Here is a 23,835-nt window from a genome sequence, read left to right as displayed (position 1 = left end):
TGGACATCCTTAAAAGTTTCCCTGCAATTTTCTGATCATTTTTAAATGGTACCAAATACAGAAAATTTAAAATGCGTCTGATCTCAGACGCGCTATTAGAGAAGGTTGGGGTTCCTTACAATGCATCTGATCTCAGGCGCGCTATTAGAGAAGGTTGGGGTTCCTTACAATGCATCTGATCTCAGGCGCGCTATTAGAGAGGGTTGGGGTTCCTTACAATGCATCTGATCTCAGGCGCGCTATTAGAGAGGGTTGGGGTTCCTTACAATGCATCTGACCTCAGGCGCGCTATTAGAGAGGGTTGGGGTTCCTTACAATGCATCTGATCTCAGGCGCGCTATTAGAGAGGGTTGGGGTTCCTTACAATGCATCTGATCTCAGGCACGCTATTAGAGATGGTTGGGGTTCCTTACAATGCATCTGATCTCAGGCGCGCTATTAGAGAGGGTTGGGGTTCCTTACAATGCATCTGATCTCAGACGCGCTATTAGAGAAGGTTGGGGTTCCTTACAATGCATCTGATCTCAGGCACGCTATTAGAGAAGGTTGGGGTTCCTTACAATGCATCTGATCTCAGGCGCACTATTAGAGAGGGTTGGGGTTCCTTACAATGCATCTGATCTCAGACGCGCTATTAGAGAGGGTTGGGGATCCATACAATGCATCCGATTTCAGACACGCTATGAGAGATTGTTGGGTTCCCTTACAATGCATCTGATCTCAGACGCGCTACTAGAGAGGGTTGGGGTTCTGAAGAATTTCACAATATAATTATGAGGTTCCTTAACAAAAAAAAGGTTAAAAAAACACCGTTCTACTATAGGACTAAGGTAGTCGTACACACAGAGTCCCCCTATTTGGGAGATATTTTATTATTTAAGAAGAGAGCCTTTTTTAAGATATCACCGAACATGAACACCAATGGCAAACCCTGCAACAGCACTTGCCTAACAGATACCATATTTGATTTCAATGGCTGGTTCCTAATGAAGATCGGCTGCATGTACTGTCCTTATCTCCATCAGTGTGTGAGTGCAAAGGGGATCACTCGTCTGCCTGTGGCTCTCACTGGTGGAATCTCAGGCTATTTAGCTAATTAAAGCAGCTGGGGCATTGACGCTTTATTCCCATATGCAGAAATCACTACAGCCAGCACTTGAAATATTTGGCAGCATGTTGTTTTTCGGAGTAGGGCCCCCAACCATTCTGCTTTCCGGACATCCGAACCGTCTGTATATGTTCTTGGCCCTAGGACACACAGTCTGTGGACTATCAGTCTGCAAGGTAAAAAAAAATCCATTAAGGTTACAAACGTTTAAACCAGTGAAGAAGAGTCACCCATAATTATTGATCATTTGCATCTGATTAATGCTGCCAGCTTAGAGACAGGTGGCTAGAAAATCCTTTCCTTGAACTTCCCACTTTGCAACCTGCAAACAGAGAGCAGCCTCCCTCTCTCGCTGGTCACATTCTGCTCTGTATCCACACCCTCCCGTTACCAAACCCAATTAAAATCACAGCAAGGTACTGAGTGCGATCCAAAATTCCCAGACATTGTGCTGTCTGACTCGCTTGAGTTAGAACAATGCCTAACACTGGTGGGACAGTTCCACTGTATTCCGGATGGTAACACATGTAGCCAGGTCCCCTCTGTCTCCCCGACCCTACGTTTCCCCCTTCCTTACCTCCCCTAGGGTGGGGGCGGTTGCGGATGGCGACGGGCTGGCCGGCGGCTCCCGTTGCAGGGCGCCCCCATGTTTAATGTGCTCGCGCATGCACAGAGGCCTGCGCATACACAGAAGTTGCGGCAGCCATTTTAGCGATCGCGGAATGGGCTAGGTGGCTCAGGGCCTGCTCAGAGACGCGCATGCGCAGTTGCAAGCGGCAGCGGCCATTACAGAGTAGGCGCACGCGGCCCCAATAGGAAAGAGCTCCACAAGGGACTACAATACCCAGCAGCCACTGGGGCTGCTAACCACGTGACGCCAGGGAGCCAATCGCGCGGCCAGATCTCCTGCAAGGAGAGAGATACATTTGGCACGCTCAGGCCAGGAAGTCAGTCGGAGCTGGGACACAGAGAGGGTAGGGTGTGCATGTGCAGGGAGGCAAGTAGCCCCTGCACTAGGCCAGAGATCTCCTTAGGCCCCATCTAGTCCCCGACTCACCTCAGCTTGTGGCTGCTGCAGGGACTCCCCATAGTATAGGGACAGGGTCCTGTAGAGCCAGCATAAGTGAGGATTATAGCCAGGAAGCGTTATATCTTGGCCCTTGGTAATAAGACTGGATCACACTCTGCAGCTTGCAGAGATAGAGACATTCCAAAGGTGGATCCCTCCATGCGGGAGCCATCCACCGTAGAAGCGAATCACGACGTGGGATCATCCTTCTGGAGCAAGGGATCTCAAGTCCAGCTCATATGCGCGTCCGGGTGTGGACAAACCCGGCTGGTATTATACACCAAGTGCACAACCCTCATCTCAAACTAGTGGGCAGCGCTGTCTCACACTTGGGTGGGAGGGGGACTTTTGGGACTCTTGGGTATATGGTGTGGTGTTATGGCCCTGTGAGGCCTAGTGTTACAGGGTGACACTGTTATTGTTATATGGTTATCTGTGTTCTGCATATAGTAAACTGTTTATCCATAACCTGGTGTAAGTACTTACTGTATGTGGTTCCTGTGTCAGGGGTTATTCTACACTCTAGAATCCTGCACAGGTGGAGGCGCTGTAAGTATCGTTCTAGGGTACACCCCAGGTTCCCATCAGCGGAGGCTCATGCCTCCTGTGAGCCTAACACAGGTATTGCACCACACCTGGTAATATGTGTAGTTCTCCCACAAATGTCCCTAGATGAGATCTGGGGGGGGGGGATACATGTGTTACACACAGATCAATAAAGACAAAGGCAGCTATTTGTGAGAGTTTCCCGGTTGCAAAAACAGCAGCAGATTTATCAACAAGAGAAAATCCCACTGTTAACAATAACAGTACAGCCGGTTTTCCACCCTGCAGGCTGATAAATCACTCCCTTTGCACTGGGCTCAAGGTCCATCTTGGTAGTAAGAACACTGCCTTTGGCGATGGGGAGTTAGCGTTGAATCCCAGTGTAGCTATCCTTGGGGCCTTGTCTCCCTCTGCCTCAGACACCAAAAGAAATGAGGATTGTAAAATTTCGGAGCAGGGACTCATCCTGCTTGGTAATGTTCCGTGTGTTCACTGTCAGGGCTCTATCAAACAACACATGATTATTCTTGCCCAAGCAGAGAAGTAGTTAGGCACAGGATGCAGTACTTTCTATCTCCCACTAGAGTGTGCTCCTTACAAACCACTCTTGTATATACTGTACATCTCTTCCCCCCCCCCCAACCCTCCACCCCCCATTCCACTCCCCCCAGACTCCCAAATCTCCCCCAGAGGAGCTATCATCTGGCTTTAGAGAGTTGATCAGCACCTGCTACTGGAGCAGAAAGACTGGTAACCAGTATTCCATTCAAATGTGAACTCAGTCTAGTGGTCCAAGCGTTATGGAATTTTATGTTGCTCAATAAGTACTGTACTATTTAGAAAAGGTATCCAATGTGGTAAATATGGGCATGAAAGGGGCTGGAAGTACATGCATTTATATCGCTGTCAGTGAGACAGGAGAGTGTAAGTTTCATTGCGCTTATTTGATGTTTTGCTGGATATAGAATAGGTATTATTCTTATCTCGCGCTGCTCTGTATATTGAAGTTTGCAGGTAAGAGTGTCCCACAGAGCTGACAATCTAATGCTGGTGCCTGCATATGGCCGATACAATGACGCTATAGAAACAGCTGACACTGGGACCTGAAGATGGTCACTGGCCAGTTCACACATTGATTTACAAACACAAACTTCTTTCCAAAGCTTTTTAATGCAATCTCAGGCGATGTAACGGTTTAGAGGATCTAAAAAGCAACATATTTAGCGTTGTGTTTTAACGTAGCACTAGAACCTATATTATACAGAGGTTCTGAGAGCAGCTGTCGTATTTTAGCTCATAGCAGGTAAAGGTAAGGGTAAGGTATGGGTAAGGGTAAAGGTAAGGTACGGGTAAGGGTCAGCTATGAGTAAGGTATGGGTACGGGTAAAGGTAAGGTAGGAGTCACTGTAGAAAGCATCAAATGTTCTACAGTGAGTTTACATTAATAGAAAATAGATAATTTCCTAATTCTTGGTATTTTCACATGTAAAAAAAAGTCACTGTAAAAAGGCCTTTGACCCTTATGTTCTTATAGCACAGTACGGCCAGACTCACTAAACCCGCGTTAAAGCTGTACGTGGCGTTAAGAAGCCGAGCAGTATGAACAACGGGCGTTGGGTAAAATTAAATGCAAACGAGCCGCTAGAACAAGAAGATCTCCCACAGATCCGTTAATGTTAACGGCAAAAAGTAACGTGACTTTATTTAGGCCCTAACTAAACCGGGCGTTACTCCCATCCGCACACTGACTTAGGGCAGAGGCTCGAGACAAAAAGCCATATCTCCGAGTTTGGGTGGGAGTAACGCCAGGTTTGGGTGCGACTTAAATAAAGACGTGTTACTTCCCTCTACCCTCCTCCAAAAGCCCTATTCCAGTGTGGCAGAGAGTAAGGCCACGACTTGTACGGTGCCACGTCATTGGAAGATAATGGAGCGCCATCCTGAAATAACGTGACCACTGGCGGATGTCCCATTAGCCTATGGCCTAAGGCGACAACATTTTGGGGACAGTATGCGCAATCAGCGCTTGCCCGCCGCTCGTGCGCATGCGCGATCAGCAAGCGCCGATCACGAATGCCTGGCCGGAAACGGGTCACATTGCCATGGCAACGGGATGGCAGCGCTGGAGGATGAGGTCGGCACCAGGGAAGTGCCGAAGGGCAGCATTTTTTTTAAATCAGCCACTGAACATGACATTAAAGCGATGCTAATAAGCTCCATTACGGGCGTCACTCTGACATATCCTCTGTATGGTGCGGAGTTAACCTCAGGGCACGTAGAATCCTGATTGGCAATGTCCCATTATGTGCCTGATTGCACGGAGTGTAGAGAGCCTGGTTTTGGGGCCTGGTGGAAGACACGCAGACGCACTCACTCGCTTCTTGATGTTGCCATACGTTTGACACCAGTTTCTTAGTCTTGTAGGGTAACAGCACCTCAGCCCGGCTGTTATTCTGTTAAAATGCCAACAACCATCATGTTATCTCGGCAACAAGCAGTCACATGACCCCCAGGAAGAGATAGCTGAGCCACCCTGCAGTGCTCACACTACTCACAACAACGGAGGGGGGGGGGGGGTTATTCCAAAACCTGATATATTACTCTGACATGATCTCTGCAACTTAGGAATCAATGCGGCAGGGTTTTTGCATATGCTATCGTATGGGTCATTCAACTGCAAGAGTGCCAATCGGGACACGGCCGCCCAGCAACTAGCATTGACGTCAACGGTGATTGAGAGAAACTCCAGTACAGGGGAAGCCCCTTGGACATATTGGCTTCTTCTGTATCTGCCCTGCTGCTCACATCTGGGAGCAAGATAAGACAGATGATCAGTCTGATAAGGAGAGTTGCCCTGGGCGTTTTTCTCCTGTCAGACACAGGTTCTCTATGGCAGGGTTCTCAACTCCACTCATCAAACCCCCCCAAACAGGCCAGGTTTTAAGGATATCCCTGATCAGCCCAGGCGGCTCAATCAGTGGCTCAGGCGAAGAGCCTGCTTCAGCACAGGTGGCTCAGTCTTTGACTGAAGCAGGTATATCCTGGAAACCTGATCTCTCTTGAGGGATTGTTTGTCTGGCTGTATGGAGTAAGGGTAGAATGTATAAGGAGTGTGTGAATGAGGTGTTCGTACATTCCCGAGCTGCTCAGTGACGGAATACAAGGCGTCTGCACCGAGAGCTACGGAACATTCTTGTTTACCAGGGGCGGTCCCACTTTGCACAAGTAAGCACAAGTCCAGAAGAGTTTGCATAGCAACTTTCTGACCCTATCTATATTTTCTTATGACGCGCGGAGCATGGCTGTTTTGTGAGGGATTGAGAAACCCTATGTATTGATTATGAAAGGAATTATTAGGAAGGCGGCCGGATACTGTCTGGAGGGGGCTCCATGGTTTTTACTGCCATGTTGCAGACGAGGATTCTGGGTATTGGAATCCTAATAGGTTCCTGTGTGTAGTTTCTCCAATGTCGGTCTTTAAGTGGAGATGGGTGAATGAAGCTGGTTTGGGGGAAAATGGCACCATGGAATGCAGAATTTGATGCATCCATTGTAGTGCAATATGTGTGTAACCCTTCCTGCCCGGCTCTTATGGAGTTTGCATTAATGTCTCTTACCTTGGCTTACTTCGAATGGATTACCTTGTCAGGGTGTTGGGTGGGCGGTGAAGTAGCAATGATGGGCGCCGGGAACTTTATTAATTCAACAGCAGCTTTATTGTTACATCAACATACACAGTGATCTGGTATGGACATAAGTGCATGCTCTCTTGTGCTGTCTTCCCTAGCTGCCTCTATCTCAGCCCGCTAGGAAGGTGCTGAGGCTTGATCTCCTTTGTTACTTAATGAAGACCTCTTCTGGATGGCTTTGGGAGAGTTCCATCTTTTAGGGGCTCCTGTCAGGCCTTGTGCTACCCTCTCTCTGTCTGTGATCAATGTCTCCCTCTCGGGCACTGCATGCCACCCCGAGGCAATCGGGAGTAGGGCCAGCTATGGATCCTTGAGAGGAGCTGATCCAACTATCCCTCGGGGCTGCACCTTGTGGAGCCCCCACAGAGCGTTGGTTACCGCTATATTAACTACGAGCGTAGCAGGGGACCATAGCAGGGTCACTATCTAATCGGGACACTTTCACTAACTGTCAAACAATAAAAATGCAATCCTTATCCTATCTATACACTGAACACATACATACTATATACAGTGAGGTCCCACCTTTGTGTCTCTCAACTTCTGTGATGTCACTATCACTGGGCAGAAGAGGGCGGGCTAGGGTTCCGCCTAGTACCCCAGCATGTTAAAGGGGCGTTATTCTATGTGGGCCCACACAGTTAACCCCCTTAAGGAGATAGTAATTCTAAAAGGGGGGGGGGGGTTACATGTGCATCAAGTAACACCTTAAAGCAAAAATCCACACTGCCCACATTTATTTTTTATAGTTCATTTCATGTAGTTCATCGAATCTATCTATCCGCAACAGAGTTTTTTCTTTTCATATCTGATGTTTCATTCAGGAGATATAAGCATTTAAAATATTAAATGTCTGTGAATTACACATGAATTTCCCCCCTGTAGCCCAGCACAGTAGGAAGGTTGCTATGGACATTTCAGGCACTAGTGATTAAGAAAGTCATCATTTCTAAACACACCCAAAAAAATAAATAAAAGATCTGTACATGGACAGATTTTATCATTATATATGAGTTAAACAGGCACATTTTAACTATTGATCCATGTGATCACTCCCCAAATAGCTCAATCACAATGCAACCATCCTGCTTCCGTGTGTTTAATTGTCTTAGTTCTAGGATTGAAGGGGGTCTCCGGAGCTGAACCGTGTTAATTCACGAGATACTTACCTCCGTAGGGGATGCCGGTAGCATCTCAGGCTGGGCTATGTGGGGCTATTGAAATGGCGGATTTAAAGCTCCCACATCACGAGGATCAATAGGAAGCCGGGATGTCACCCCTCGCGGCTTTCCTATTGATCCACGTGATCGGGATAATTAAACCCGCAGAGCTGAAATCAACACGGTTCAGCTCCAGAAACCCCCTGCTTCCCACCTAAGGGGGATGGAGGGGGGGGGGGTGTTTTATGGGGAACATCTTGTTCCTTTACTGAGGGGGGGGGGGGAATGGAAGCAAAATATACTTTGTTACATTGGGGACTTTTAATGAATGTCCCTTTGCTGCAAAACAGGAGCAAAAATAACTACAAAGGGGTATGGGGGATAGGAGGGGGCGAAGTATTTAATTAAAGCCGTCCAGTTGGGAAGACAAATAGCAGCAGACTTATACAGAAGCAAATTGTCACGTTGTAACATACTGTAGTAAATTAGGTTAAAAGACATAATATATATCCATTGAGTGCAATCTTAGTTAAATTCTAATTGGGTGAGGTACTTAGCCTATATTTCTAGTTATATTGATCCAGAGGAAGGCAAATACAAAAAACCCAGGGGAACATTTGCTAATTACTGTATGTCTCAAAAATAGGAATACAAATCCCATCCTGATTCCAGTAATGGCGATGAGATTTCTCTGGGTCAATTTCATTCTTATGATTAATATATTTATCATATGCCTGTCTACCTTTACTTTCTAAAAAGCTATCGGTCTCCATCAGTAATAAATTCCACATCGTCACTGCCCTTGCTGTACAGAACCCTTTAATTTGCTGCTGGTCAAATCTCCTTTCCTGTGATCCCAAGGAATGACCTTGTGTCATTCGTACTGTCTTTGGGATAAAACGTTCTTTGAAAGTTCCTTGTGTTGGACTTTAGATGTACTTGTAAACAATTCTAATTTGGGTAGTTATTCCTCCTTTCCAGCCCCATTATTAATTTAGTGTCTCTTCTCTGATCATCTTCCAGTTACGAAGGGACTTTTTGGGGGTTATGGTACTCAAAACTGTACTCCGTATTCAAGGTGTGGTCTTCCCAAGGATGTATACAGTTGCAAAATTAGGCTCTTTCTTTCCATTTGTACAACATTTTATGTTTGATAATATCCAGGTAATCTTTGAAGCTACTGCCTGACATTGTGCACTAATGAAACATAAATGTGTTAGTACCTATTAACCAGAAATGAACTTTACGCTCCCTTAGTTAACGTGATATTCCCTTAACTATATGCAAAAATCACAGCTGTTATTTGAGCTCATTAGCATATTCTTAACGTCACATTATTGATGCGTTTACTTGCATAACGTGCCCTTATGCAAGTCTTGTTGTTACTCCTATTCAAATTTCCAGCGTGTCCGTGTCCTTCTGTAGAGAAATTACATACTTTTACACTTACTTACATACTTTATTACATAGCTTAGAGCAGGAGTAGCCAACTCCAGTCCTTAAGGGCCACAGGCAGGTCATGTTTTAAGGATATCCCTGCTTCAGCACAGGTGATTGTGTCACCTACGCTGAATCATGGATATCCTCAAAACATGACCTATTTGGTGGCCCTTGAGGACTGGAGTTGGCTACCCCCTGCCTTAATCAGCGAAAATGGAGTTTGTTCTTTAATCCAGGGGGCGCATACGGGCGCCATTCCCGGGAAGCGTGGGGGGGGCACGAGATTTTCTGGCGGGGTCGTAGTGCTTACAGAGGACCCGCGCTCTTCCCCAAAGCATTTCAATGAAATGCCGGGGGAACGCGCCGGAGGCCTCTGTAACTTCCTTACCTGATCTCCGCCGGCTTCTGGCGTGACGTGTCGCCATGGCGTCAAACGGCAACGCAACGTCACACGACGTCCTGACTTCAGAAAACACTGGCGAATAGGTGAGGGGGAGGGGGGGGGGAGAGCAGGCACGGGGGCGCAAACTAAAAAGTTAGCTCACACCTCCTCTAAGCCAATCACGAGGCAATTAACCGTTTTGCTGCTCTTTAGACGAGCATCATCATGAAAATGTATTTTTTTCAGTGGATGATAGGGCTGACTGCTCTATCGGAGAGAGGACGTCCACATCGAAGCGGATGTGACTGGCAGTCACGGCCCAAGATCCAGTGGCACTGCCAGAATCTCAGCAGTGTAAAGGTTAATAAACAAGTTAAAAAGCAGTGATCCCCGTGCTGAACCTCGAGGCACTCCCCTTGCAATTCTAGCCCCATCGTGAATAGAATACGTCCCATGCAGGACAGCTCTCTGCTGTCTGTCATTCAACTGGTTCTCAATCCAGGTGCAAATCTTGGCACCGAGAGCAATTTCCTATATTTTGCACATTAACCTCTCGCGCAGCTCCACGTTAAAAGCCTCTGCAAAAAAAATCTAAACAGACTTCCTTTTAATGTGTTTCTCGGATACATCTGGTCCTTTTTTTTTTTGCATCACAGTTGGCAGCTGTGAAAAATAGCCTGTCAGATTTCTTACATAGAAGAAAATCCCCACCGACAGCAGCAGCATTTTTGAAACTATAAATGTATTGCTGTTTTTTTGGCAGCTTTGAGATTAGAGAACAGGGGAGAAGGGGAGATTGGTAACGTATAAAAGGGTGCTATGCTCATTCTGACTTATAAGGCAGGGGTGCTCAACTCCGGTCCTCAAGAACCCCCCCCCCACCCCCCAAACAGGTCAGGTTTGCAGGACATCCCTGATTCAGCACAGGCGGCTCAATCAGTGGCTCAGTCGACTGAGTCACTGATTCAGCCACCTGTGCTGAAGCAGGGATATTCTGAAAACATGAGCTGTCAAGACTGACCAGTTGATTACCTGTGCTGAAGCCGGGATATCTTGAAGATCTGACCTGTTGGGGGGTCTTGAGGACTGGAGTTGAGAACCCCCTGGTATAAGGTGATCCCATTAAAGTCTATAAAGTCCCCTGTATTTATATAGTTATTTATATAGCACCATCCATGCACACAGCGCTTCCCAGCAGTACTGTAATACACGTGACAAAACAATATAGCACATAATAAGAATAATTAAGACATAAAGGTAACAATAGAAAAAGTAGTCCCTGATCCAAAGAGCTTACAATCTAATAGATAAGTAGGGAGAGCTTACAGAGACAGCAGGAGGGTGTTCTGGTGTATGCAAAAGTGAAAACCCAGTGGGGGGTGGGGGGTGTTATTCATTAAGCCGCAATACTGCCGATCAGGGCACTACCGCATGGAAATACCCGTTCACATCACCGGGCGGTAGTATCCCGATCTGCACTATCGCAGTCCCATGAATAATCCCCATTGAGTTCTACAGGCAGGCCGGCGTTTGCAAGCACGGGACCCCCCCCCTCCCCCTTTATTTTTGAATTCGGGGCACTTCATTTAGACACACAGTAGCATTCCATTGAGGTAGTTACAGTCACAGGTTACATATTATATATATATATATATATATATATATATATATATATATATATATATATACATACATAGTCACAGGTTACATATTATATATATATATATACATAGTCACAGGTTACATATTATATATATATATATATATATATATATATATATATATATATATACATACATAGTCACAGGTTACATATTATATATATATATATACATAGTCACAGGTTACATATTATATATATATATATACATAGTCACAGGTTACATATTATATATATATATATACACAGTCACAGGTTACATATCATACATATGATACCTGGTACAATCGATAATTTGGGTAATAGTGCAAGAGACAGATAGCGGGTAGAGAGGCTGACACAACTAATGCGGACTGGCTGGAGGGGACCCCCCCCCCCCTTTTTGAAGTCGACGGACAGATAAGTATACATGGGAAGGATGTTGATCCAGGGATTAATCCGATTGCCAATTCTTGGAGTCAGGAAGGAATTAATTTTTCCCCTTAATGGGGTTTTTTGTTTGCCTTCCTCTGGATCAATAAGTAAGTATAGATATAGGATAAAGTATCTGTTGTCTAAATTTAGCATAGGCTGAACTTGATGGACCTACGTCTTTTTTCAACCTCATCTACTATGTAACTATGCAACTATGTAACCGATCTGCATAGGAAAAAAACCTGAACGGGAGAAGAACGAGGCATACGCTGGGCTTCTTATCACTGCTTGGCTTTGCTGCTGCTGCTGCTGCTGGTCTCTCACATCGGTACTGGCACTAGGACCCAGTGACACCCCCCCACCCCCACCCCCCCATACCTCCACCCCCCGAGCTGTGTATCCCTTCCCCACCGGAGTGCTGTATCTGGCACATTTTCACCGGGCTCGCTCCCCTCTGTCCCTCTGTCCCCGGGCAGCGACAGCCATGTGGATCCTGCGTTCCGCTTGCCCCATCGGTCTGGGGAGCAGGTGCGCCTGATGACAAACCCTTTTCACTAAGAGCCTTTGGGGAGGGAGCGAGGGAGGGGAGTGAGGGAGGGGCAGCATTTCACATAGGACGTGCCTTTTTCTCTCTCTCTCTCTCCCTACCCCTGAAAGCCTAACAGGACTACAGATTAATGTGTGTGTTTATATATATATGTAGTCAAACCTGAAAGTGCAGAGGGGTGTGTGTGTGTGTGTGTGTGTGTGTGTGTATGGTACAGAGGAGCGAGAGACGAGGGTGGGAGCATTGCAGGAGAGAGGCTACAGAGGGGACGCTGGAAGCATGGTCCTGATTTTGCATCGCATACTTATCGCAGTTGTTCATTTCTTTAGACGGGGGCAGCAGGCTTTTCTGAAGGCGGAAGAGTCGCCGGCGGCATGTTCCGAAGCGCTGCAGGTAAGAGAACACGCTTCCTTACTCATCTCCGCGGTTTGGTTACTGGCGTCAGGAAATTGGGGAGTTGTTGGGTGTATATGCTGTGCCCTTTTTTTGGGGGGTGGGGTGGGGGGGGGGTTGAAGGAGCCTTCGTAACATGGGGTTGAGTTGAGATTTGTGCACTATGATAAACGATGGGTTCACCCGGGGGTGGGCAACTCCAGTCCTCAAGGGTCACCAACAGGTCAGCTCTTAAGGATATCCCTGCTTCAGCACAGGTGGCTCAGTCTGTGACTGAGCCACTGATTGATCCACCTGTGCTGAAGCAGGGATAGCCTGAAAGCCTTACCTGTTGGTGGCTCTTGAGGACTGGAGTTGCCCAGCCCCGGGTTAGCAGATGACCCCCTCTCTCCAAAGTGATGATTGTATGGGGTAACTGATTGCATTGGATACCTGTTCCGAGGTGTCAGGGGTCACCTGGCTCTGGAGAAGCTGAAGAGGTTCTGGCTTTTTGCATCTGGTTAATGGATTTAACCCCTTCACTGCCAGAAGGGCGAGCCAATAATGCGATGCTGGCCCCTCTGGCAACGAGGGGTTAAAATGGCTTTGCCTGTTTGGCAGGGAGGACATTTTAACCCTAGTCCTGTGAACATGGACATGCTGCAGTGTATAATGGTGCAGGGTATCTGTATATACCACCATCTTCAGAACTAAAGTGGCTACAGTCTGCAGAGCATCTCCTGGCCTGAAATGTTTCATCTCTCCTTTCCTAGCTTTGTTTTTCCCTAACCCCATTAACAACCAACAAGATGGTCCTTCAACTCTGTAATAACCAACAAGATGGTCCTTCAACTCTGTAATAACCAACAGGATGGTCCTCCCACTCTGTAATACCCAATAGGAGAGTACTTCCACTCTGTAATACCCAACAGGAGGGTCCTCCCACTCTGTAATACCCAACAGGAGGGTCCTCCCACTCTGTAATACCCAATAGGAGAGTACTTCCACTCTGTAATACCCAACAGGAGGGTCCTCCCACTCTGTAATACCCAACAGGAGGTCCTTACACTCTGTAATACCCAACAGGAGGTCCTTACACTCTGTAATACACAACAGGAGAGTCCCCCCACTCTGTAATACCCAACAGTAGGTCTTTCCACTCTGTATTACCCAACAGGAGGGCCGTTCCACTCTGTAATAACCAACAGGATGTATGTTCACTATGTAATACCCAACTGGAGGTCTTTCCACTCTGTATTACCCAACAGGAGGTCCTTACACTCTGTAATACACAACAGGAGAGTCCCCCCACTCTGTAATACCCAACTGGAGGTCTTTCCACTCTGTATTACCCAACAGGAGGGCCCTTCCACTCTGTAATACCCAACAGGAGGTCTTCCACTCTGTAATACCCAACAGGATGTATGTTCACTATGTAATACCCAACTGGAGGTCTTTCCACTCTGTATTACCCAACAGGATGTATGTTCACTATGTAATACCCAACTGGAGGTCTTTCCACTCTGTATTACCCAACAGGAGGTCCTTACACTCTGTAATACACAACAGGAGAGTCCCCCCACTCTGTAATACCCAACTGGAGGTCTGTCCACTCTGTATTACCCAACAGGAGGGCCCTTCCACTCTGTAATACCCAACAGGAGGTTTTCCACTCTGTAATACCCAACAGGATGGTCCTTCCACTCTGTAATACCCAACAGGAGGATCCTTCCACTCTGTAATACCCAACAGGATGGTCCTTCCACTCTGTAATACCCAACAGGAGGATCCTTCCACTCTGTAATAACTACAATACAATCCTGCTGCACAGTAAGGGGTTCTCATCTGGTGTTTTAACAGAGCAGCAGGTGCCTGAAGTTATCGTCATCCTTGGTAATATTTTTATCCTTGAAGCAGCAGCTTTAGTCAGAAACAGTCATACTCACCACTGCTCAGTGTTGCAGCATGTTGATTTTCAGTGAAGGCACGTTGCACAGTGGTACGTACCCTTTACAAAGCCCTGAAAAAAACTTTAGAGTTGACAGGACTATAAACCATTTTTAGTGCCTGAGATTTTAAGTTGTCCCCTTATTTGGTTTCCCCTTCTCTAATTGAGTTAGAAGCATGCCGTCATACACAACACTGCTATGTACTGCAGCATATTCTTTTTCAGTGGGGATGGGGATTTCCAAAGGGGCAACATTTAAAGGCTCTGCAGCTGTCATTTGAGTTAATAGAAAAAAATAACCCTTTCAGTGTCAATTTTTTTTATATATCCCTCTGTCACGGAAAGGGTTGAATTCTTTTTATTAATTTTAGAGACCTAGACCCTTTTTTGGGTGGTGTGGGGTCAGACGGCCACCCTACCGCAGAGTGAGAGATAACCGAGGTGTTGTTATGCTGCTGGCTTTATTTGCTCTCTCTTTAGTTTGTTTGTCCTCTGGAGAATGTCATTAGAATCTGTTAACAGACAGTGTCGCCGTCCGTAAGCGCGGCTCTGCCTCTCCCCGTCCGTAAGCGGGGCTCTGCCTCTCCCCGTCCGTAAGCGCGGCTCTGCCTCTCCCCGGCCGTGAGCGGGACTCTGCCTCTCCCCAGCAGTGAGCGGGACTCTGCCTCTCCCCGGCAGTGAGCGGGACTCTGCCTCTCCCCGGCAGTGAGCGGGACTCTGCCTCTCCCCGTCCGTAAGCGCGGCTCTGCCTCTCCCCGGCAGTGAGCGGGACTCTGCCTCTCCCCGGCAGTGAGCGGGGCTCTGCCTCTCCCCGGCCGTGAGCGGGACTCTGCCCCTCCCCGGCCGTGAGCGCGGCTCTGCCTCTCCCCGGCAGTGAGCGGGGCTCTGCCTCTCCCCGTCCGTAAGCGTGGCTCTGCCTCTCCCCGGCAGTGAGCGGGACTCTGCCTCTCCCCGGCCGTGAGCAGGACTCTGCCTCTCCCCGGCCGTGAGCGCAGCTCTGCCTCTCCCCGTCCGTAAGCGCGGCTCTGCCTCTCCCCGGCCGTAAGCGCGGCTCTGCCTCTCCCCGGCCGTAAGCGCGGCTCTGCCTCTCCCCGGCCGTGAGCGCGGCTCTGCCTCTCCCCGGCCGTGAGCGGGGCTCTGCCTCTCCCCGTCCGTAAGCGCGGCTCTGCCTCTCCCCGGACGTAAGCGCGGCTCTGCCTCTCCCCGGACGTGAGCGGGACTCTGCCTCTCCCCGGCAGTGAGCGGGGCTCTGCCTCTCCCCGGCAGTGAGCGGGGCTCTGCCTCTCCCCGTCCGTAAGCGCGGCTCTGCCTCTCCCCGGACGTAAGCGCGGCTCTGCCTCTCCCCAGCAGTGAGCGGGGCTCTGCCTCTCCCCGTCCGTAAGCGCGGCTCTGCCTCTCCCCAGCAGTGAGCGGGGCTCTGCCTCTCCCCGGACGTGAGCGGGACTCTGCCTCTCCCCAGCAGTGAGCGGGGCTCTGCCTCTCCCCGTCCGTGAGCGGGACTCTGCCTCTCCCCAGCAGTGAGCGGGGCTCTGCCTCTCCCCGTCCGTAAGCGGGGCTCTGCCTCTCCCCGTCCGTAAGTGCGGCTCTGCCTCTCCCCGGCCGTGAGCGCGGCTCTGCCTCTCCCCGGCAGTGAGCGGGACTCTGCCTCTCCCCGGCAGTGAGCGGGGCTCTGCCTCTCCCTGGCCGTGAGCGGGACTCTGCCTCTCCCCGGCAGTGAGCGGGACTCTGCCTCTCCCCGGCAGTGAGCGGGGATCTGCCTCTCCCTGGCCGTGAGCGGGACTCTGCCTCTCCCCGTCCGTAAGCGGGACTCTGCCTCTCCCCAGCAGTGAGCGGGGCTCTGCCTCTCCCCGGCAGTGAGCGGGACTCTGCCTCTCCCCGGCCGTGAGCGGGACTCTGCCTCTCCCCGGCCGTGAGCGGGACTCTGCCTCTCCCCGGCCGTGAGCGGGACTCTGCCTCTCCCCGGGCGTGAGCGGGGCTCTGCCTCTCCCTGGCCGTGAGCGGGACTCTGCCTCTCCCCGTCCGTAAGCGGGACTCTGCCTCTCCCCAGCAGTGAGCGGGGCTCTGCCTCTCCCCAGCAGTGAGCGGGGCTCTGCCTCTCCCCGTCCGTAAGCGCGGCTCTGCCTCTCCCCGGACGTGAGCGGGACTCTGCCTCTCCCCGGCAGTGAGCGCGGCTCTGCCTCTCCCCGTCCGTAAGCGCGGCTCTGCCTCTCCCCAGCAGTGAGCGGGGCTCTGCCTCTCCCCGTCCGTAAGCGCGGCTCTGCCTCTCCCCAGCAGTGAGCGGGGCTCTGCCTCTCCCCAGCAGTGAGCGGGGCTCTGCCTCTCCCCGTCCGTAAGCGCGGCTCTGCCTCTCCCCGGACGTGAGCGGGACTCTGCCTCTCCCCAGCAGTGAGCGGGGCTCTGCCTCTCCCCGTCCGTGAGCGGGACTCTGCCTCTCCCCAGCAGTGAGCGGGGCTCTGCCTCTCCCCGTCCGTAAGCGCGGCTCTGCCTCTCCCCGGACGTGAGCGGGACTCTGCCTCTCCCCAGCAGTGAGCGGGGCTCTGCCTCTCCCCGTCCGTGAGCGGGACTCTGCCTCTCCCCGGCAGTGAGCGCGGCTCTGCCTCTCCCCAGCAGTGAGCGGGACTCTGCCTCTCCCCGGCAGTGAGCGGGACTCTGCCTCTCCCCAGCAGTGAGCGGGGCTCTGCCTCTCCCCGTCCGTAAGCGCGGCTCTGCCTCTCCCCGGACGTGAGCGGGACTCTGCCTCTCCCCAGCAGTGAGCGGGGCTCTGCCTCTCCCCGTCCGTGAGCGGGACTCTGCCTCTCCCCGGCAGTGAGCGCGGCTCTGCCTCTCCCCAGCAGTGAGCGGGACTCTGCCTCTCCCCGGCATGAGCGGGGCTCTGCCTCTCCCCAGCAGTGAGCGGGACTCTGCCTCTCCCCGGCATGAGCGGGGCTCTGCCTCTCCCCGTCCGTAAGCGCGGCTCTGCCTCTCCCCAGCTGTGAGCGGGACTCTGCCTCTTCCCAGCAGTGAGCGGGACTCTGCCTCTCCCCGGACGTGAGCGGGACTCTGCCTCTCCCCAGCAGTGAGCGGGGCTCTGCCTCTCCCCGGACGTGAGCGGGACTCTGCCTCTCCCCAGCAGTGAGCGGGGCTCTGCCTCTCCCCGGCAGTGAGCGCGGCTCTGCCTCTCCCCAGCAGTGAGCGGGGCTCTGCCTCTCCCCGTCCATGAGCGGGACTCTGCCTCTCCCCAACAGTGAGCGCGGCTCTGCCTCTCCCCGGCCGTGAGCGGGACTCTGCCTCTCCCCGGCCGTGAGCGCGGCTCTGCCTCTCCCCAGCAGAGAGCGGGACTCTGCCTCTCCCCGGCATGAGCGGGACTCTGCCTCTCCCCGGCATGAGCGGTGCTCTGCCTCTCCCCGTCCGTAAGCGCGGCTCTGCCTCTCCCCGGCCGTGAGCGGGACTCTGCCTCTCCCCGGCAGTGAGCGGGACTCTGCCTCTCCCTGGCCGTGAGCGGGACTCTGCCTCTCCCCGTCCGTGAGCAGGGCTCTGCCTCTCCCCGGCCGTAAGCGCGGCTCTGCCTCTCCCCGGCCGTAAGCGGGACTCTGCCTCTCCCCGGCCGTAAGCGGGACTCTGCCTCTCCCCGTCCGTAAGCGGGACTCTGCCTCTCCCCGTCCGTAAGCGGGACTCTGCCTCTCCCCGTCCGTGAGCGGGGCTCTGCCTCTCCCCGGCCGTGACCGGCTCTCTCGGTCACTGGACGTGCCATGACCTGGGAGCTCCGTTGCCCTGGACTTTCCACAATAGCCCTTGGCATCTAATTATAAAACCGGAGTCTTTGCAAATCCCCCCTTGTAACGGCGGAAAGTTCTCTGCAGAAGCAGCTGTCAGTGCCGAGCGGGTTACACACTCCCAGTAATAACTCTTTCAGTGCTGGGAGGGGACTCTTTGCAGAGGCACCAGGTCTGCTCATGATGGGGATCTTTGTTATTATCATTTATTTGTAAAGTGCCAACATATTCCGCAGCGCGGTACAACGGGCGTACAGAGTGACATCGATTACATCAACTGAGTGGCATACGAATAAGGACAGGCAGGCACAGACAGATACTGAAGGGAACGAGGGCCCTGATCCTGGGAGCTTACGCTCTACAGCAGGGGTGGGTCAACTCCCGTCCCCAAGGGCCACCACCAGGTCAGGATGAAGAGATATCCCTGCTTCAGCACAGGTGGCTCAGTTGTTGACTGAACCACGTATGCCGAAGCTGGGATATCCTGAAAACCTGACCCGTTTGTGGCCCCTGGGAACGGGAGTTGGCCAGTCCTGATCTAGAGCGAATAAGAGGCAGTGTTGAAACACAAGAGGTAAAGTGCCTGCTCACTGTGGGATGGAGTATAGATCAGGACGGAGTATGGCCACACCACTGGATCCGGTAAGGTTGGTAGGGTGTGGACATAAAGGGGTGTCATATTGCATTGAGTAGGGGGGCAGCTACCCCCCTCTTCCAAACAAGATTCACTTAGCAGTGAGGCAGGTGGGTGGGTGGGTGGGGGGGGGGGCGGGGCGGGGGTATCACCTGCCTGGGACTTTAATACCATCGTTTCCTTCTCTATTCTTGGAACATTTATGGCAAATAAGCCTTCCCCCGGGAGCCGGGCCCCGCATGTGTACGGACACTTCCCCCGGGAGCCGGGCCCCGCATGTGTACGGACACTTCCCCCGGGAGCCGGGCCCCGCATGTGTACGGGCACTTCCCCCGGGAGCCGGGCCCCGCATGTGTACGGGTACTTCCCCCGGGAGCCGGGCCCCGCATGTGTACGGGCGCTTCCCCCGGGAGCCGGGCCCCGCATGTGTACGGGCGCTTCCCCGGGAGCCGGGCCCCGCATGTGTACGGGCGCCTCCCCCGGGAGCCGGGCCCCGCATGCGTACGGGCGCCTCCCCCGGGAGCCGGGCCCCGCATGTGTACGGGCGCCGTAACACCCTGCGATCCCCTCCGGCAGGGAAGGTGTTAATTATTCCCGTGCCTACAAGGGGCGCGCGTAAGATACATGGGCAGTAAATGTTTGGGCGATTGCCCCCGGGGACACATGGCAGCCGCCCCTCTTACAGTAAAAGGCGGCCTCTGATGGGAGCGTGCTATTAACCCTGTCAGTGCCAGCCACATACTGGATCGTGGCTAGTAATAGCCCAGTGCCCCCTCTTACAAAGGGGTCCCCACTTAAAAGGAAGGCTGTTAACCCTTCCGGCACTTGGAGGGGTTAGCAACACCTTCGGGGGAGGGCTGCTTGTGACTGGGGGGGGGGGGCACCTTTACACCTCTTTAAACTGAGCTTGCCGTCGAAAGGGTTAAATATTCAACTATAAGGGGGTCATGCCGATGTAACCCTGTAAGTAAAAGAGTGCCGTGCAATGCATGGCAGGCCCCTCCGGTGTGTGAAAGGGTCTCCCGGCAGCACCACCTCTCCCTGGTGTCGGGAGAAGGTTTGTCGCACCCCCCCCCCCCTGCCCCCCCCAGCTGCAGAACTACAGCACGTCCGTGGCAAATGCAGCACTATATCCGACCAACAGCTCCCGGCTGCGGACAACCCAGAGAAAAGCCGCAGACTTCATCAGACGAGATAATCCGCTCAGTTTTGTCTCTGTTTTGCAGCCCGGGAGACCTGGATGAATAACCCTTCGTGCCCCACTAATTACATTGAAACAGATCCTGTTACTTTTATAAACACCAGGGGTTGTTTGTGCGTGCGGTTCTGACCCAGTGTGTGCGTGCGGTTCTGACCCAGTTTCGCAGCTCAGAGACTCTAGGAAACGAACCGCGCTGTGCGAGATTATCAGGGCAATTTTGGGGCAGTGTTGATGCCGACAGAGGCATTTTCACCCCGCCCCGCGTCTTTTTGCATCAATATATTAAGCCGGGGGGCTCAACTCCAGTCCTCAAGCCCCCCACAACAGGTCAGGTATTCAGGATATCCCTGCTTCAGCACAGGTGGCTCAATCAGTCCCTGCTTCAGCACAGATGGCTTCAACTGAGCCTCTGTTTGAGCCACCTGTGCTGAAGCTGGGATATCCTAAACAACCTGACCTGTTGGGGGGAGTGAGGGGGGGGGCTCGCGGACTGGAGATGAGCCCCCCTGTATTTAGCTGCTATGCTCCAATTTAATGTCACTTGCTTGGGAATTGGGGAGTATCTGGACGAGGAAAAGTTATAATGAGATGTCACAAACTCACTTTGTTTTCTTTTACCACCGCAATCCCCCCGTCTGCTACCCTCCATGGAGCCGGTACGAGATGAACTCCTAAAATGTTAGTATTTTGCCCCCTGAGAATGTCCTGCTCGGGAAATACAAGCAAAAAAGAATCCGTTAGGCTGTACTGGGCTGTGGGGAGAGCTGCATGTGCAGTATAACCTCAGACATGTCACATGTCAACAGCGGAGCATCACAATTAAAAAAAAAACAGCATGGGAAAGGTCCGGAAGTAAAACAAATAAGCGTGCAATCAGCACGGACTGCTGCTTTAACCCTTTGAGTACCGGAGGGATCGCGGGACCTGACTGCTACGGCCCCACGGGCACCGCGCGGTCACGTGACCGCTTTCACTAGCCGTCGTGTGACCGCGGCACCGTTTTTGGATTCTCCTCCTCCGTTTCCCTCGCAGGTTGGAACGGCGTCCTGCGCTGCACGGGAACGCAGGGGGCGATCTAACCCGGTAATCGCTACACCACGGGGGCTCTCCGGAGTGCCGGTCCCCAGCGGGACGCAGCGAATATGTCCTGGGACACTCAAAGGACGAGCCAACTGTGCTGAAGCGGGGATATCCCTAATACCTGACTTGTTGGCGGCCCATGATGACCGGAGTTGCCCACCCCAACCTTGGCTGCTCAATACGTCGGCGGCCCCCTGGGGAGTTGCACAATGGGGCACAGCTCTCTTGATGCCCTTTCACAGGGTTAAATGATATATATATATATATATATATATATATATATATATATATATATATATATATATATATATATATATATATATATATATATATATATATATATATATATACAGTATATATATATATACATATATAGTCAGCTCAACCCCCTTATAACGCTGTGCTTGGGGTCCAAAGAATCACATCGCGCTATAAGCGGATCGCGTTAGAAATAATGTACAATTGTATGCATTGTACAATAAAGTATTTAAGACACCAATAATCGTGTTGTAAAGTTTTCATAAATATGAAAATTGGGAGCCGCGCTAGGATCGCGTTATAAGCGGATTCGTGTTGTAACAGATCGCGTTATAACGGGGTTGAGCTGTATATATATATATAATGAACTATTTATCCCACGGCCAGTACAAAGAACACGGGGTCATCCTTTAAGGTTGGAAGAAAGGAGATTTCACCAGCAACAAAGGAAAGGGTTCTTTACAGTAAGGGCAGTTAAAATGTGGGATTCATTACCCATGGAGACTGTGATGGCAGATACAGTAGATATCTTCAAAAAAAGGTTGGACATCGTTTTAGAAAGGAAAGTATACATGGATATACCAAATAAGTAAACATGGGAAGGCTGTTGATCCAGGTAGTAATCTGTTTGCAAATATTTGGATTCAGGAAGGAATTTATTTTTCCCCTTATGAGACATCATTGGATGATATGACACTGGGTTTTTTTGTTTGCCTTCCTCTGGATCAATAAGTAAGTATAGATATAGGATAAAGTATCAATCGTCTAAATTTAGCATAGGTAGAACTTGATGGACGCACGTCTTTTTTCAACCTCATCTGCTATGTAACTGTGTAACTAAAACTATGAAACAATGAAACTATGTAATATATTTAGTATACAAATATGTGTATTATGTATGCCATTCAAATACCCAGGGATATTTTGCCTGGTAACGGGGAAAAAATTCTGGCGCACGAAGTCTCAAATAGGTATACATTTTCTTATATTATGTTGACCCAATGGTTAAGTCGAGGTCCCTAGAGAACAAAGCATATGAAATATTAAATATATATAAAATAATACTCAATTTATTCAAAAACAAATGATAAAACATGAATCGCAGTATAGAACCTGAACCTTGATTAAGCTTAATCAATATATTTGCCGCAAATCAAAAAATAGAACTCTCAATTGTCCTTTACCAATGTGGAGTACCCAATTCCTTCGTAAAAGGAAGATAGAGCAGGAAACATGTATATTTAAATATAGACTTTTATATCATCCGATTTAGGAAGCAAGGAAAGTCCGTTGTCACTGTGGATAAAGTTTTCCCTGGAAATAGTATAAAACAGGCAGGCAAAGGGAGGGGGATAAGTCCCTCCCTGTGTTCGGTAGCATTGTTTTGACCTTTTATAGTATCCAATTTGCTCTGTGGAATCTTGTTGCTTGGATTTTTTTCAAGCAGGTAAATCCAGATATCTTTGAAAATACCATGGGGGTTTTTTTGTTGTTCCCTGATGCTTGTGTTGTATGTCACTAGGGTTGCCAGGCGTCCAGTATTGAACCGGACTGTCCTGTATTTGGACACTGTCCAGTAAAAAATGAGGTTATACTGGGCGTGTATGTGTATACCGGTATTACCTCTCTGGGCGTGTATGTGTATACCGGTATTACCTCTCTGGGCGTGTATGTGTATACCGGTATTACCTCTCTGGGCGTGTATGTGTATACCGGTATTACCTCTCTGGGCGTGCATGTGTATACCGGTATTAACTCTCTGGACATGTATGTGTATACCGATATTACCTCTCTGGGCGTGCATGTGTATACCGGTATTAACTCTCTGGACATGTATGTGTATACCGATATTACCTCTCTGGGCGTGTATGTGTATACCGGTATTACCTCTCTGGGCGTGTATGTGTATACCGGTATTACCTCTCTGGGCGTGTATGTGTATACCGGTATTACCTCTCTGGGTGTGTGTGTGTATACCGGTGTTACCTCTCTGAGCGTGTATGTGTATACCGGTATTACCTCTCTGGGCGTGTATGTGTATACCGGTATTACCTCTCTGGGCGTGTATGTGTATACCGGTATTACCTCTCTGGGCGTGTATGTGTATACCGGTATTACCTCTCTTGGCGTGTATGTGTATACCGGTATTACCTCTCTGGGTGTGTATGTGTATACCGGTATTACCTCTCTGGGCGTGTATGTGTATACCGGTATTACCTCTCTGTACATGTATGTGTATACCGGTATTACCTCTCTGGACATGTATGTGTATACCGGTATTACCTCTCTGGACATAGTGACCTGACCGGCTTGGGGAGGGCCACGGGATTTCCCCGAGCAGGGAGAGGGCAGGGCTGTTGCTAGGGGGCTGGGCAGCTTCCTCCATCCTGATTGGCTGCTGCGGTGTAATGCATCCAATCAGGAGGAGGTGTCAGGAGCCTGATGGTGGGGCCAAGGAGAGGAGGAAACAGCATAGAGCAGAGAGCGGAAAGAGGTGTGTGTGTGTGTGTCGAGTGCGTCGCACCTGGCAACCCTATACTGTATGTCACCCTTTAGGTGATTAGTGCAAGGTAGG

General features: G+C 50.7%; 1 protein-coding gene and 1 long non-coding RNA gene across 2 annotated transcripts in view; one reads left to right on the top strand and one right to left on the bottom strand.

Moving 5' to 3' along the window:
* PDE2A (phosphodiesterase 2A) overlaps positions 1-23,835 on the top strand; it is an 818,679-nt gene that overhangs the window by 246,988 nt on the left and 547,856 nt on the right. Inside the window, exon 2 of the mRNA XM_075593270.1 lies at positions 12,345-12,408. Within this exon, the coding sequence (XP_075449385.1) occupies positions 12,345-12,408 (64 nt within the window). The remainder of the gene's footprint in view (positions 1-12,344; positions 12,409-23,835) is intronic.
* On the bottom strand, positions 1,107-11,991 carry LOC142490461 (uncharacterized). The gene is made up of 2 exons (XR_012800062.1): positions 11,880-11,991; positions 1,107-1,277 (listed from the first exon to the last, which is right to left on the bottom strand). It is a non-coding gene; the product is annotated as an uncharacterized LOC142490461 (long non-coding RNA).

Source organism: Ascaphus truei, chromosome 3 (assembly GCF_040206685.1).
Source record: "Ascaphus truei isolate aAscTru1 chromosome 3, aAscTru1.hap1, whole genome shotgun sequence".
Taxonomy (NCBI): Eukaryota; Metazoa; Chordata; class Amphibia; order Anura; family Ascaphidae; genus Ascaphus; species Ascaphus truei.
Note: the sequence above shows the minus strand (reverse complement) of the source record. Positions and strands in the feature narration are given on the sequence as shown.